Source organism: Schistocerca serialis, chromosome 4 (genome assembly GCF_023864345.2).
Source record: "Schistocerca serialis cubense isolate TAMUIC-IGC-003099 chromosome 4, iqSchSeri2.2, whole genome shotgun sequence".
Lineage (NCBI taxonomy): Eukaryota > Metazoa > Arthropoda > Insecta > Orthoptera > Acrididae > Schistocerca > Schistocerca serialis.
Window position 1 is genome coordinate 820,848,743 of NC_064641.1, and position 16,102 is coordinate 820,864,844.

The 16,102-nt window shown below is 43.0% G+C and overlaps 1 protein-coding gene across 1 annotated transcript; it reads right to left on the reverse strand.

Annotated features, from left to right (window-relative positions):
* Positions 1-275: 275 nt before the first annotated feature.
* Positions 276-6,545, reverse strand: LOC126473415 (ADP-ribosylation factor-like protein 4C). Its single transcript, XM_050100441.1, has 2 exons — positions 6,358-6,545; positions 276-4,318 (listed from the first exon to the last, which is right to left on the reverse strand). Exon 2 carries the CDS (start codon positions 3,666-3,668, stop codon positions 3,060-3,062), a length of 609 nt encoding a protein of 202 aa, XP_049956398.1. The 5' UTR covers positions 3,669-4,318; positions 6,358-6,545; the 3' UTR covers positions 276-3,059.
* Positions 6,546-16,102: the final 9,557 nt, after the last annotated feature.

Consider the following 16,102-nt stretch of genomic DNA (forward strand, 5'->3'; position numbering starts at 1 on the left):
TGAAATATTTTTTATATTACAACCAGCATTCATTAAACACACTGCAGCTTCAGAACTCATTTCTGCAAAGCAAGACATCACTAAAGAGAGATTACCCCACAACCTGACATGACTGATTTCAGCATTTCTCACATTTCAGAGGCAACAAAAACCTAACTTAAAACAAAATGTTTCACATGTTAACGATTCTGTGCCTCTAACTACCAATCAGCAATCTTCAATCACAAAAATAATCTATTTTAATTTTACCAGTTAGTAGGAGAAAGAAATGAAACTTTCAGGAAAAATATAACATTTAATTAAACAAGCTAAGTCTATGACTTTACAGTTTAAAAAATTGCACATTCATCATCACGCACCATTTTACAGCAAAATTATAAATATATTTCTTTGGCTTTTTAGTAAATAAAAAATCACCTTTTTACAAAACATTTTGCTTCCATTATAAAAGCTGATTCTTTTAGAATGCAGTTCTTTTCTTTGCATAATTGTGAGCAAATCACAAGGAAAAAACTAAATGAATCACATCATTGGAAAGTTGAAAATTCTGTAAATTAAGTAATGCAAAACTGTACAGTTCTGAAGTTTTGATATGTACACACTACCAAGCATTTGGCCCAGTACATCTGATGCCTATTTTATGTTGCACAAGTATTGCAAATATACAAAAGAAATTCTTATATTTGAGATTCCCACTCTTCATGGAAAACTCATTTTTTCAGAGAATGTGATCCATCTAAACTGTACATAAGCATAATACTATTGAAAGCAGTGTGCTTATGCTTATGCACAATTTTCCTTTTCATGACATTTGATCATGTATAAACTTAGACACTTTCCAAACACAGGCACTCATTGATGCCTTCTGAAGATTTATACAACAAAAACAGTCCATATAAAATGCACCCAATGAGAAATATTGAACAATTTCAGGATTGTGTAATGTTGATTTTTAATACCTGAGTGGTAAGCAAAACAGACAGGTTTATAAAATTTTGTGTGTACTTAAGCAAACATGTGAACAATGTCTTGCATTTACACAAAAGTATAGTTTGAATGAAAGCACCTTTGGTTTCAGTAGCTATGTGAATAATCATTAACACCATACACACACATTCATTCAATAATATAACACCGATGTACACAACAACATACTCTCAACATATTTGAGTATTTCTGTACTGAAACACAAAACATTCATCATTTACAGACATGGGAAACCAGTTCAAAAATTATAATTAGAAGTTACATTTAAAAGTTAAGTCTTTTACAACAGAGTTGCCATAAGAATTGAGAGAGTTTAGTATGAATTATTTCTAAAGCAGCTCAAAATTTCTACAATAATGATGTTTGTATTTTGATTAGCTGAAATATAAAATTTGTTACTTCTGAGAATAGATCTCTCCCTAAAGGCACAATGTAAATTTTGCTGCATGACTAAACATTCTTTTATTGAAATTAAATTTCATTTGTGCTTATCTATTGTCACCTCTTTTTCAGCCACATTTCAACTGCATATTAAGTATCAAATTTTGTATCTCTAGAAGTATCTCCTGAAAACAGGTAATTTTGAAATCAATTGTGGAGCACCAATTTATAGACCATATTCTACTTGGGAGAAATTAATTGGCAAATGAAAACTTGGCAACCCTAATAACAGAGGACCCAGTTGCCTCCTGTTGGTAAGCAACAAATTCCAGAAAATAGGAACAAATTATGTACTCATTTAACACAGTATATTATCAATAATTATCTATTTATATGTATAGCTCTATTGCTCATTTTGTACTGCCAAGCAGTGAGCTGATAACGAAAACTTGTTTTCCACTATGCAACATGCATACCATAAATACAAATTTCAGTACTTTTCTCACAATTTGGCTGCCACGCCCACTGAATTTACAGACTATGTACAAGGGTACTGACTAAGATATCCTGATAACTTTTTTGAGCCACTGCCACACTTAAAATATTTCATGCTGCTCCCAACATTGAAAGATGAGCTGAACTATTTGCAAGAACACATTAACTCCCTTCTCAGCACTTTAGTATTTACATAACACTACATTCTGCATTTTCCTTATTTACCAGTGACACTAGATAGGTTGTAACTGCCAAGTGACTCATCTGTACTACAGCCCTCTACCTGCAAATAAGAACACTTCCACACAAACACAAAATGATGCATAGCAATAAGCAACTGTCACTAATTTAAACACAAACTGGACAAAAGTTCTTAGCCACTTCACACTGACATATGGGGTAAGTTTGAGCAAGCTGTTTGGTACTGAACTATGAATCAGTTCCAGAAATGAAGCAGCACAAAATGTTGAGACTGAATCAGTCTGTGCTAAGAGATTCCAGTTATAAGTGCCTCTACAATGAAATTATATAGAGGCATACAGTCATTGAAAGTCATAAAACATTCTGTGGCAATTACTGCACTGAAACTAACCTCAATGTTTCGTTTGCAAATTTACACAGAACAGATCAATTTGTTGCACTGATGTAATAAACACAACATATGAATAATTTGCAGCTGTTTTCCTAGGAACATACGAGCCGTTTTGCTTAGGCCCAAGTGTAATGCCGATAAACAGCACACTCAAGGCAGGATAAAGAAACTGAGGCAGAAATTTGACACCAATAAATAGATTGAAGCACATTCAGTTCAGGCACATGCTTATTAGTGTGTTTTTGATTTTTATCTATGTACCTGTTTATTAATCACAACTTGTTTGGGAGTTGTAAAACTGTGTTGGGGCAGTACAAGCAAGTGGCTCAAATTCTCGCAAGAAGTGTTATCAATGCGTGCATATGAGATGGACTACTCATGACAGTTTAAGTATGGGACTCGTGACCATTGTCGACTATACAATGAATTACGCGCACCTTTCAGCGTGGGGGTGGCAACCGTTTACTAAGCGTCTCACGAAGGAGGAACGGGATAACAAGTGCGAAGGACAGAGGGAGAACAGTAATAACGCTAGCAAACAGGGACGGGGAGGGGAGGGGTGGGCACGGGGGAAACGTGAATGGCGGTCGGCACGGCAGTCTTCCTATCTCTTGCGCGTCTTGGCCTGCTTGGCGAGCTTGCGGCGCTTGAGGATCATCTCGTAGAGCGCCTCCATGCCCTCGTGCAGGCCCTCGCCGGTGATGGCGCACGCGGGCTGCACGTGCCACGACGTGGAGGCGGCCAGCTCGTGCAGGCCGAGCAGCTTCTCGATCTCGCGCGGTTCTCGCGCGCCCGGCAGGTCCTGCTTGTTGGCCAACACCAGCACGGGCACCCCCGCGTTGTCTGGCGCCTTGGCCGTGCGCGCCAGCTCCATCTTTGCCTCCTCGAGGCGCTCGACGTCGACGGAGTCGAGCACGAAGACGATGCCGTCGGTGCAGCGCGTGTAGCTGCGCCAGAGCGGGCGCAGCTTCTCCTGGCCGCCCACGTCCCACACGAGGAAGCTGACGCCCTTGGCGCGCCCCGTCGTGCCCTTCACCTTCTCGCAGTTGAAGCCGATCGTCGGCACCGTGTTCAGGTACTGGTCGAACTTTAATCGGTACAACGCCGTCGTCTTGCCCGCGCTGTCCAGTCCCAGCATTACGACGTGCAACGTGCCCTGCGTCGAGGGCAGGGCGTCCAAAAGGGATGAGTTCTTGCCCATGTTGGCCCCCATATTCCTTGACACCGCCTGCTCTGGCGATACACACCACGGAAGTTATCCGGCAGCACCGCCGCACATGGCACTTATCTCTGCACGCCCGGCGACATAACCACGAACACTTTGCGCCGACGCCCGTTCACCACATCACATTGTCAGCTTCTCCAGAACACACTCGACAGAAACACCGCTGTCCACTCCGACACAGCTTCTGCCAACTACGCAGAGAGTTACGTGGCCGGCGAAGGTAAACACTTGGCACCTCCCGCCGGCGCTGCCACGCACTTAACACGACACAATAACAAGCAGCCGCCGACCTCGGCGAATGGGCAACTAGCGGCGCGCCTCGAAGGCTCTCTCCGCGACCGCCTTTGCTTCGCTGTTCGCCGCCGGCGCGCGCGCAGCTATTCCACTAACCGGGACAGGTCCACTTTATCCCGCCTCTCGGCTATTCGCTTCTGCTAACTGACCCACTTGCGGAGTCGCCGCTGGTGCATCCTTCGCCGTTATAAGTCATCTGTCGCGGCGGCCGGTTGTGCTTCGCGTCCAGCGCGCGATGATTGGGCAGCCGCCAAACCGGTTCCCGCTGTCTTAAAACCAGGCTCCTGCGATCGGCTCTCTGCTACCTTTCTCCGCCCCCTCCTCCCAGCTGGTGCGCCTGCCACCTGTAACAACATCAACAAATGTAGCGCCGCACACGTCTGCGACACACGTTTCGTCTAATTACATCAGCAGAACGCTGCTTAAGCAACGAAGTAAACCAGCTGTTGGCTGTACTAAAATACATTTCCAATTATTCTGAATTTTGTACCACACAGTAGCAACACCGCTAAAAGCAAGACGTTTAAACATACACAGAAAGATAATGGTGATACGCAGAACACGTATAAACATTGACTTCGAAAGAAACAAGTATGTAGCAGGACCATATATCTTAATGCTATAAATTTTACTTAATGAACGTAATACTGAACATCCGTATTCTAGCTTCCCACTGTACGTTAGAAGTGTCAGTGCGTGCTCTGCAGAATAGATTTTAGCCTATGAAGAAGCTCGTTAGAGTGTAAAATCTCTGTTCTCAGAGATTTATCTCCATCGTACACATGTTATGGTGGAAGTGCGAAACCACAGAATTTTAATGCCAAATAAATGATACAGCAACAGACTAGCGTGTAGCTTAGACTTATGTTTACCTCCGCGAAATTTTTTTCTTCATAGAAAAAAGACTGCAAGCTAAATTCATAAACGTTACACTGGATATTTTGTGGCATGTACTTCAGTAAAAATAGATATATTTAACATAAATACGGAAAACGCAAGACGGGGTCTAGTACAAAACTTTTCCCGACAAGTTTCTCTGTACACCAGCAACAGTTGTGATAAACTTGCCATGTGACTACTTTTGACGTAACTTCATTATCTGGCATACTTTACACGGGAAAGTCGTGTAAACTACGTTTGAATGATAATGTACCGCGAAAATATAATTAAAAATCACAAAGTAATACACATTGTAGCAATGAACATGTTTATACTTCTTTGGCTGTAAAATTACTGAACACAATTGAGTTATTAGTTATAGTCAATATAAATCTCCGCTTACTACGTCCTTTTTCTAGTGGATCTCCCTGATTTCTGCTCTCACATTCCAGTTTTCTTCTTTATTACCTACGCTGGTTTTCAAAGCCCGATTTTAATTTTGGCATAACCCTGAATTATGATATAAGGCGTAATTTTAGTTTCAAGCAGTAGCTTTTGATGTGTAACAAAATTCGTTTATACAACACATCGAAAATGAGCACAATTAGACTACTACTCACCACCAATACCCTGATATGTTTGGAGGCTACACCACGTATAGATAACACAAGAAACACTTGCTGCAACACGGAAAGGCGCAATGTTTACATATCTGTTTGCCTCTAATACGTCAGATGTTTGACGTCTATCATTTCAGCATTATGACGCTCACGACTAATAAGCATTTATGCCATTGATACAAAACACTAGTATTGCTTTTCACTCAGCTTCATTCCAAAGACGCCAATTAAAGGATGTATACAGAATGCCACACAATGCAAACAAATTTATGAAACATTATTTCAGAGAAAATATTTCGGATGTCAATTACCCACCTTCATGTTTACAAAACATTTTCAGCGGTTAATATTTCATCTACCATGCAAACATTCCCTGACAGTTTCCAACGAACCATGCTGTAACAATCCACTTAAATATTTATAATGCGTGCGTGGCTGATTTAACGGGACACCAGTAACAACGTTCAGCAGTGTTATTTTCGCAGTGCGCGACCATGAGCTAATGCCAAGAACACGAAACAAAGTTCAAATGGAGCGCGCAGAGAACAGGTGAACCAGCCGTTGCGAAGTGGCACATGCGCACTCGCTACTGTATCGGAATTGCTGCAAACGCACGTAAATCAATCGCTGCCGTCTCCGTATCTAACGCGATTTGATTAAGCATAGGGTCACTTCCCCCTTACGTTTAGTAAATAAGATGTGTGTTGCTGCTCTGAGGGTCACAAACTACCTCAAACGCAGAAACTTTGGGAACTAATCGAATGCACGAACGGTTGCAGGTGGAATCCGTACACAGGGTTTGGCGAATAATCAGCTGGAATGTATCAACAGAGGAAATCTGATAAAGTTTCGATCGCTTCGAACGACCGAGGCGCCGTACTAACCTGTGTGCTGACAGACCTGCGTCGGAAAAGCCTCTTCTCCAGCCAGAAGACTGCTACCAACACACGACAGCTCGCCGAGGAACTCTGTCGCTACGCAGATCTCGCAAGCACTGCCAAACTTCAACCTCTCTACTTCCGCCCACCACACACACTGCTCACCGACTGAGCTCTTTACGTTGTGGCGATAAACATCGAGTGCGGCAGAGAGTCCGTCGGGCGCCGCTAGGAGCGCTGGCGTCGGCAGCAGCTGCCCGCTCCAGCTTGGCGCTGCTGACGCTAGGGCTGCCGCCGTGGTGGGGAGAAAGCGCGCCCAAAGAGCCTTGTGTTATGCCGCTTCGATGCGCAACGGTCATGGGTCGGGCAGGGGTACCAAATCCGCTCCTGACCTGAACTCCAAGGCAGGACAGCCTTTTTCTTGCTGATCCCGAGTGATAAGTTGCGTGGTACCACACACCCATTCATTCCGCCTGTACTTCGTCTCGTAATACTAACAATGAGATGGAACAGTTATCATCGTTGTCATAATTCAAAATCTTTCACCTTTTCTTTCCATGCAGTAATTTCGCGAGGGAAGGAACTACAATGTGCTCCCTTAAGTATGTATTAGTTACCACGCCTGTACCTGTAGCTTTGAGGATAATAACATCCTAGGGAAGACTGAACTTCTGCCGGTCAGCAATGAACTCGATTAAAATAACGAAGTGATATGAAAAGGTTTCCAGTCACAAAATTAGTAGACTACTAACTTATTTATTTAGCGACACCTTTCGAGGCTACAGTGGCACTACAAAAATATTTAGCACACGTGTATACAAATATTAAAGTTTCCTTACATGGCCGCTGTGATGCAAAGAAATTTTAATATTTGTATATACGTACGTTACATTTTTTGTAACGCCGCTATAGTCCGATGACGAGGTATCACCCAGAAACATGTCTCTAAATAAATAATAGTCAACGAATTTTGTGAGTGGCAGCGGTATTTGAAAACATATTCATGTGTTTGAAACAGGCACGGTCAATACGACTTCAAATAAACGAAGTGACTGTCGAATAAGGGTGGGAGCGATGTTGTCTGTTCACGTTTGCGAATAATGGTCTTATCACTTCAGTGCTCACTTTTGCAAATAGTGAAAGGCACTCAGCCGCGTAAAATAAACACGCTGTACGGAGGAATAACGGAATCTTAACATAATTGTTACGTTACTGGCTGCAAGGAACCGGCGACTGTTACCCGACGTATCGGAGCGATTCGACAACGGTGAACAGAATACAAGATGTGTCGAAGGTGACCTATAAACAACTAGCCATAGGTTAACTTTTATTCTGATTCACGTTATAGTAACGACCACCTCTGAAATAAGAATAAGCGTTCAAATTATAGGTCCAGCTATTTGGTTTATGAACTTTCTTGTCCATTTCTCTGCCTCCCAATACGCCTTAAATGACGTCCTTCACTGAACAGTACTTTATGAAGACATGTGTTTTATGAAGAAGTGTGCTATCTACTTAGCTTCCTTCTTACGAATTATAACTAGTGTTGGTCCTTTTCCCCAATACTCTTGGGTCACTCTTTAGTTTAAGATTTTATCTGTCCAGCTCTAGGTTATCGGATATGTGATTTCCCTTTCTACACAGAGTACTCACACAGCCTTACTTTTATACGACTGAGCTTCGCAGTCTCGCCCAGTGACATTATTAATCATTAACTGCCACGCTGGCGCATCATCGACGCTAACAGCTGTAGCTGCTGAACCGATGTAGTGACGTCTCCACAACGGCCAATGTTTTCTCGCTATCTTGATCACAGTCAGCTTAAAATGTTTTCTTTAGTTCATTAGACGTTAAATTCCTAGTTAATTTCCTTCATCTTAATGTTATTATCTTGTTTCCTAACTGATTAAAACTGGGAACTTTTTACACGTTACTGAAATACGTGAACAGAGATCAAAATGCTCATTTGCAAACCGCTCGGAACATCATTATAGTCTGTAATATCTGCGAACAGCTCACAAGTAAGTGCCTGTCAGAAGATTCATCGGGCCACTTGAAACAACAGTCTATGCCGGCGTTCCGATCTTGAAAACTGCGCGGGAAAAATAAACACTTAAAATCACTTCATGTGGTCTCTGATTTCTCTTCTTTTGCTGTGATTATCATTTCTCCCTATACAGCCTGGTGTTAACAAAATATTTTCGCGGTCGGTGCAGATAGTTTGAAATGTCATGAAATGACCTCACCGCAGCGAAAAACGTCTTTGGATTGGATTGTTTGGGGGGAAGAGACCAAACAGTGAGGTCATCGGTCTCATCGGATTAGGGAAGGACGGGGAAGGAAGTCGGCCGTGCCCTTTCAAAGGAACCATCCCGGCATTTGCCTGGAGTGATTTAGGGAAATCACGGAAAACCTAAATCAGGATGGCCGGACGCGGGATTGAACCGTCGTCCTCCCGAATGCGAGTCCAGTGTGCTAACCACTGCGCCACCTCGCTCGGTGAAAAACTTCTTTGTTTAAACGATTTATCACCTCAACTTGCATCTCACATGGGTGAGTTTTCACCTCCTGGCGACATTTCAAGTCTTCAGTCATTGTGCTTCCAAGATATTTAAATGCACTTACTTGGCTAATGGTAGATTGTCCTATTTTAATATTGGACAGTCTGCGTCTTGTGCTGATGACCATACTCTTTGCTTATGGTTCAAATGGCTCTGAGCACTATGGGACTTAACATCTGAGGTCATCAGTCCCCTAGAACTTAGAACTACTTAAACCTAACTAGCCTAAGGACATCACACACATCAATGCCCGAGGCAGGATTCGAACCTGCGACCGTAGCGGTCGCGCGGTTCCAGACTGAAGCGCCTAGAACCGCTCGGCCACCGACGGCTGGCAGACAGAGTGTAAACTTCTTAGCCAACATTAAAAATCAAACGGCCTTTTGTTATTGGCTAAGATGTTTTAACGCTGACTAAATATTATGTATCCGTAAGATTTGATCTGAAGATGTTAAAGCGAAACACGTAATCAGGAGCAATAATAAGAGGAATATAGCGACCAAGACAGGAGTGTATTATTGGATAAGAAGTTTGTAGTCTTTGTCATGGAAATCCTCTATCTGAATCCTAGGTACTATAGGAGTTGGCGATTTTAGATTTCTAAATATTGGAAGCGCACAATATTTCGAGTAGTATAGTGTTTCACTAACATCTCCTATGGGTTTTCAGTTTCATGCTCAGTAGATACGTTTCACTTGTTTAACCTGTCTTCTACACACACGAGTCAACCAGCCCTCCACCAAGTTTCGTTACTGTACCGACATCAGCGTCTAGGGCTCCCTGCTATTTGTCTTCATAACCTACTCCACACCTGTAAAATTTCCCATTTTCTCTAAGGTTTCTTTAATGAACTACTGTATATATTGGTAAATGGCTATCATTTTTCACATTTCTACACATTTGCACACTTAAGTTTACATGCAGGCCAGGTGCAGTTTCACTCTTTGTAGTCAGAAATAGGTTGAAGAAAAAAAAAAAAAAAGGTTCTGTCCATGCAGCCAGAGCGATATTCTTCCAAATTTGCAGTCTGTATTTGTAACTGACCGCGTTCAAGACTTTTGCCATGCTGTAAAACAGAGGCAATTGCTGAACTAAACTGAACACTTGGTTTCGTGATTGAGTTTGCAACAAAATGATTCTTAACCCTTGTGGGGTGACGGAAACGTGTTCTCCAAAGAAAAACAAATTGCTCCTTCTTTATGTCGAGTGGCGCGCAGCCCGATAGAGGCATTCCAATTTGACGTCGCGCTTGCGCGTCAATAAGGCTGTTTATTAATTCATCTTATTTGACGTCACGGAACTGAGTAAACCCGGTTGCCGATTCTGTCAGCGTAACTGGTTTGAAGTGGTCATCGCAAATCGAGCTAGACATACTTATTTTAGTAGCCAGCAACGGTAAACTATTAGAATACGGAGGTTACATTATTGCCGCAGAAACGATGTTAATTAGCCTACTTCTACATTTTACACAGTTACGATAACTGCTCCAGCAGTCCAGTTTGTTGTGAAGTCTCAGTAGAACTGTGACGGTCTCCAAAGATAATGCATCTGAAGAACACAGAGACCGTCACGTAATTCAGTACTGTGCTGTGTTATCATGTTACCGTAATTATAAGTGTTTGAGGGAGCTTACTTAAGATTAAAATGTCGTAATAGTTGGACATTTGTGTCAGAGCGGGACTCGAACGCGGATACCCAGCTTGTGGCGAGCCTCCATCTTAATCATTAGGCTATAATAATATGAAAATGCCTCCATTCAAGAGTCAGTAGCGTTTTCAGCAGGAGCCCGGTTGGCACAAATTTTATATTGCCACGACCTTTTCGTTACACTACATGATTTAACAATGTGTGATGTAACTGCATCTTCACTGATTTTATCCCCATGGATCAATTCTTTTCATTTCGATGCTTTTAATTTTTTTCCTTCTTGGGATTATTATACACAAAAAACCCCTACCGTACTTCCCACTTTTATGAATATTGTCGACATCTGAACATCAAACGCTATTTGGCTGCATTTAGTGAAAAGTCATTCGCCCCGTTGGGGAACTGAGTATCTTGCTTGCTGTGAAGCGCATTATTTGTCCATCTTTACTCGTTTTTAGTCACTAATCTTTCGATTCGTTTCCAATTTTCCTTCGTTTCCGCCTAATGCCACTAACCTTAAGCAAAAATTTTCACAATTACGTAGTTCTTTTTTCACTGATTAAAAATATGCCGTTGCATGCCTTTGTAGGTTCAGATATTGTCCATGTGAAGAATAAATTTATTCCGTCCCTCTGCAAGTCGTTCCTAGTTCAAGAAAATTTTAACCATTTTAAATTTCTATGGTGAAACCCTCTCAGGTGTCGTTTTTCTTTACCATTCTTTTTTTTTTTAAAAAAAAAGCCGTTAAAACTAATCCTTCTGTAGAAATAACTAAATCAAATGTTTCATTATCTTGCATATGCCTGACATCTTCCATTTGAATGGCTCTTATCAATATCAATAATTTCAGGAGTTTTATTAATTTTGTCCGTCATAGCTGTATCTGGTCAGTCAATGGTCTTTCCAGCCAACATTTGCCGATTTAAGTGATGCCTGGATTGCAGCAGTGTATATCATAATACGGCGGTCATAATCTATGTGTAATATTCAGTTGGCAATGTACTAATTTTACTAACTAGCGACATCTGACTACGTGCTCGGTTTCTGAGAGTACTGGCGAACTAGCCGATACTTTCAATTGATTCGCCTACTGACTCACATTTTATCCATCGTGAGTATATGCTTCTCGTCTTCGGTATCTTCTATTTCCATGACAAACATGTCAGCCTCACAGTCAGGCTACAAAATACCGTTCAAGATGCTAGGAAACATTTCGGTCGATTGAAGCTTCTTTAGTAAGGCGGGGCAACTTTCCACGCAGATTATACAACGAAGACTTTCACGGTCGATATTTACTTAATTTAAGGCTGCGGTCGATATCTCTGACTACGGTAGACATCCTCGAAGATGCCATTTTATCTCGTAACATGTCTCCTGTAGTCGGAGACGAAACAGAGAATAGTTTGATATACCGATCACAGCCTCTCAGCGTGGCAGTTCTATCGCAAATTTCCAAGCAGAGCTTTTCCTTTCTGCCTAGTCTTCTCTTTGCCGTTTGGTAGACCGGCTTCACGCGACCGTGAGGCAAAAGGTAGTGGTGTACAGTTATGGTCCACTTCCTCAACTTTCTTCCTGGGTCCATCTTCAGCCTCTAGAAACTTCTCTTACAGTTTTAATTTCCAGGCTCGTGCAAAGGTTAAAGGTGTTCAACTGTGCTCTCTCGCCTTTTCTTCGTATTTTTGAACAGAAATGAAGGATAGTGAACGTCGATAGCAAGTTTCTCGTCATACAGTTTAGAGAGTTCAGCACTCACGAAACCCAGTTGTTACTGTTGTGATGATATTCTTCCCAGAAAACTTCATGTTGAGTATAAATGTGTGTCTCATTCTGTATTTATTTATATAGGTTTTCTTTTGCTTTTTGTGAATATTAACCGTAGTTTTTTGTATCCCTGAATATTTATTTTCTGCTATGGTTATCTGTTTATCAATAATTAATATTCTGATTTGTTATCTGTATGCCACGTACGTGTTGTTAATGTTGTTGTTCTTATTACTTAAGTCCACGTATTAAATTGTTATTCATTCGGGAAATGGTGTGTTCATTGAACAAGTGGCGATTAAAGTGATCCATCGTAACAAAAATGTTAATAATTAAGAAACGTGTTAAACGTAATTCAAGACCAACAGATAAAGGCTGAATCCGATCCTACAGGATGCAAGTCCAGTGTTTTCACATTAGTGAGAGCCGAAAGTTACAGAGCCACGTAGTAGCGAGAATAGCACGAGTACACCAGGGGATATGGACTGTTGAAAACCAAAGTTCCGTCACCTCATCGCTAATGAGACGTTATGTCTTTGGAGATCGCTAATTTACGCTAAGTGGTCTGTACACAATACGCGCCACGACCAACCAAGCGTGTAACATAAGGGTTCTGCTTTGGATCTAACTGCTGCATTTCCCTATATTACTAGTAAAAGACAATATCATAATTTTTGTACTGAAACGACAGCAAATTTATCAGTAATGTAAACTTTCGCTTCGTATACCCTCAAACAATATGCTGTACGGGCGTGCAAAAATAAAATATTCGAGTGGCATTGTTATCCATCTCCCACATTATCATACAAAAAATAAGGTAAACAACACTGGTGGTAAACCAATTTTAACTAGATTAACCTGGTGATAAATTGGTGTCGGGTGGCTCCCAGTCTAACACAGGCATTCGATTTTACAGTAGTCTGCCTGTTTGCTTGTCAATTTCGATACTTAGTTCATCAAAAAGGCTCTTATTTGGCCAAAACAGTCTGAAAAAAAAACTGAGTTGAATACCAAGAACTGAACATTTACTCGTAATTGCGTTCATTAATTAGTTACGCCTATGTGCTCGCATTACTTACATTAGCGCCAAAATAAATAGATTTCGTTTATAGGTGTTTATTTTTGTCAGATTATTTATGCATCTATGGTAAGACATAAAATTAGAAAATTTACAACTGATGGAAATAGTGCCCCGGTTCCCCCCTCCCCCTTCCTAGAATCCTGAGCGACAGTGTAAGAGATTCTGTCGCTATATTTCACACATATAGTCTGGCTCAGGTCTGATCACAGGCGCGTGGTACTGTGTTAACTGATGTCACGACCCTCTACACTGAGAGGTTCTAAACACTTGATTTTAGGTATCCCCAGAAGATTTAAGTCGGATTGCTTTATACAGCGAAGAGTAGATATTAACATGCCACTAGCAGCACTCATAGTACTTCGGGACACCGGATTGTGCAAAGGGGGTTGAGAGAAGGGGCAGGTAGGAGGAAGTCGGCTGCGTTGTTTTGAACCATCCCGGCATTTACCTCAAGTAATTTTGTGATACACTAAAATGTTAATCCACGTTTCAGATCCGATGATGGCACCTTCAGAGTGCTGAAACCGGTCATCTAGTAAACGATATTGAAGCGATCGTGGCTTTTTAATTATATTTTAAAAACATTCAGCCTGGATGACCAGAGGGGTGCTTGAACCGCTGTCCTGTCGAAAGAGTGCCCATTGCTCGGTGATGGCTTAAGATATAAGTGAACGTTTGTAGAGTCAGCTGTGCATCTCAGCAGATTGACCGACTTTTCATATAAATGAATGTACACTCCTGGAAATTGAAATAAGAACACCGTGAATTCATTGTCCCAGGAAGGGGAAACTTTATTGACACATTCCTGGGGTCAGATACATCACATGATCACACTGACAGAACCACAGGCACATAGACACAGGCAACAGAGCATGCACAATGTCGGCACTAGTACAGTGTATATCCACCTTTCGCAGCAATGCAGGCTGCTATTCTCCCATGGAGACGATCGTAGAGATGCTGGATGTACTCCTGTGGAACGGCTTGCCATGCCATTTCCACCTGGCGCCTCAGTTGGACCAGCGTTCGTGCTGGACGTGCAGACCGCGTGAGACGACGCTTCATCCAGTCCCAAACATGCTCAATGGGGGACAGATCCGGAGATCTTGCTGGCCAGGGTAGTTGACTTACACCTTCTAGAGCACGTTGGGTGGCACGGGATACATGCGGACGTGCATTGTCCTGTTGGAACAGCAAGTTCCCTTGCCGGTCTAGGAATGGTAGAACGATGGGTTCGATGACGGTTTGGATGTACCGTGCACTATTCAGTGTCCCCTCGACGATCACCAGTGGTGTACGGCCAGTGTAGGAGATCGCTCCCCACACCATGATGCTGGGTGTTGGCCCTGTGTGCCTCGGTCGTATGCAGTCCTGATTGTGGCGCTCACCTGCACGGCGCCAAACACGCATACGACCATCATTGGCACCAAGGCAGAAGCGACTCTCATCGCTGAAGACGACACGTCTCCATTCGTCCCTCCATTCACGCCTGTCGCGACACCACTGGAGGCGGGCTGCACGATGTTGGGGCGTGAGCGGAAGACGGCCTAACGGTGTGCGGGACCGTAGCCCAGCTTCATGGAGACGGTTGCGAATGGTCCTCGCCGATACCCCAGGAGCAACAGTGTCCCTAATCTGCTGGGAAGTGGCGGTGCGGTCCCCTACGGCACTGCGTAGGATCCTGCGGTCTTGGCGTGCATCCGTGCGTCGCTGCGGTCCGGTCCCAGGTCGACGGGCACGTGCACCTTCCGCCGACCACTGGCGACAACATCGATGTACTGTGGAGACCTCACGCCCCACGTGTTGAGCAATTCGGCGGTACGTCCACCCAGCCTCCCGCATGCACACTATACGCCCTCGCTCAAAGTCCGTCAACTGCACATACGGTTCACGTCCACGCTGTCGCGGCATGCTACCAGTGTTAAAGACTGCGATGGAGCTCCGTGTGCCACGGCAAACTGGCTGACACTGACGGCGGCGGTGCACAAATGCTGCGCAGCTAGCGCCATTCGACGGCCAACACCGCGGTTCTTGGTGTGTCCGCTGTGCCGTGCGTGTGATCATTGCTTGTACAGCCCTCTCGCAGTGTCCGGAGCAAGTATGGTGGGTCTGACACACCGGTGTCAATGTGTTCTTTTTTCCATTTCCAGGAGTGTATTAAGTTCAGACAATGCGATGCGATTGCAAGAAATACCCAGAGCCTCGAGCGTTGAGCAAGACCAACGCTTCTTCGATTACGAACACTTAATGAATTTAAATTGTGTCGGGTTTAGTGAAGAATGCTGATCTTTCCACGACTGACATACTGTGAATAATACGTCATGCATGTTATAGTTAGGTGCACCGGAATGTGTCCATTTCTTTAGGTTTCCTACTTCCAATAACTTCGTTGTCCATCTGTGTGTGTGTCTGTCTGTTCGAGTGTTAAGACCTCTTTTTCCCAGGAACATGTAGAGACATCGAAGTTTTTTATGTCACGTTCTACACTGAAGTGACAAAGTTATCGGCAAATAACTTGTAGGCAGAACAACCAAAGCTGTGAGTAGTCATTTCGGTTATTAATAACCACTTCAGCTGTATTCAGTCCTTTATTATTAGTCACTACTGGTTTCGTGGCACTAAAACCCACATCTTGAAGTGAACATATGGCTAAAACAGTAAAGCGGAAAAGCTCCGGACCTTCTTATCCAAAATTCGTTGT

Excerpts from the sequence above, each read along its gene's own strand:
- LOC126473415 (XM_050100441.1), bottom strand. The coding sequence starts at position 3,668 with ATGGGGGCCAACATGGGCAAGAACTCATCCCTTTTGGACGCCCTGCCC.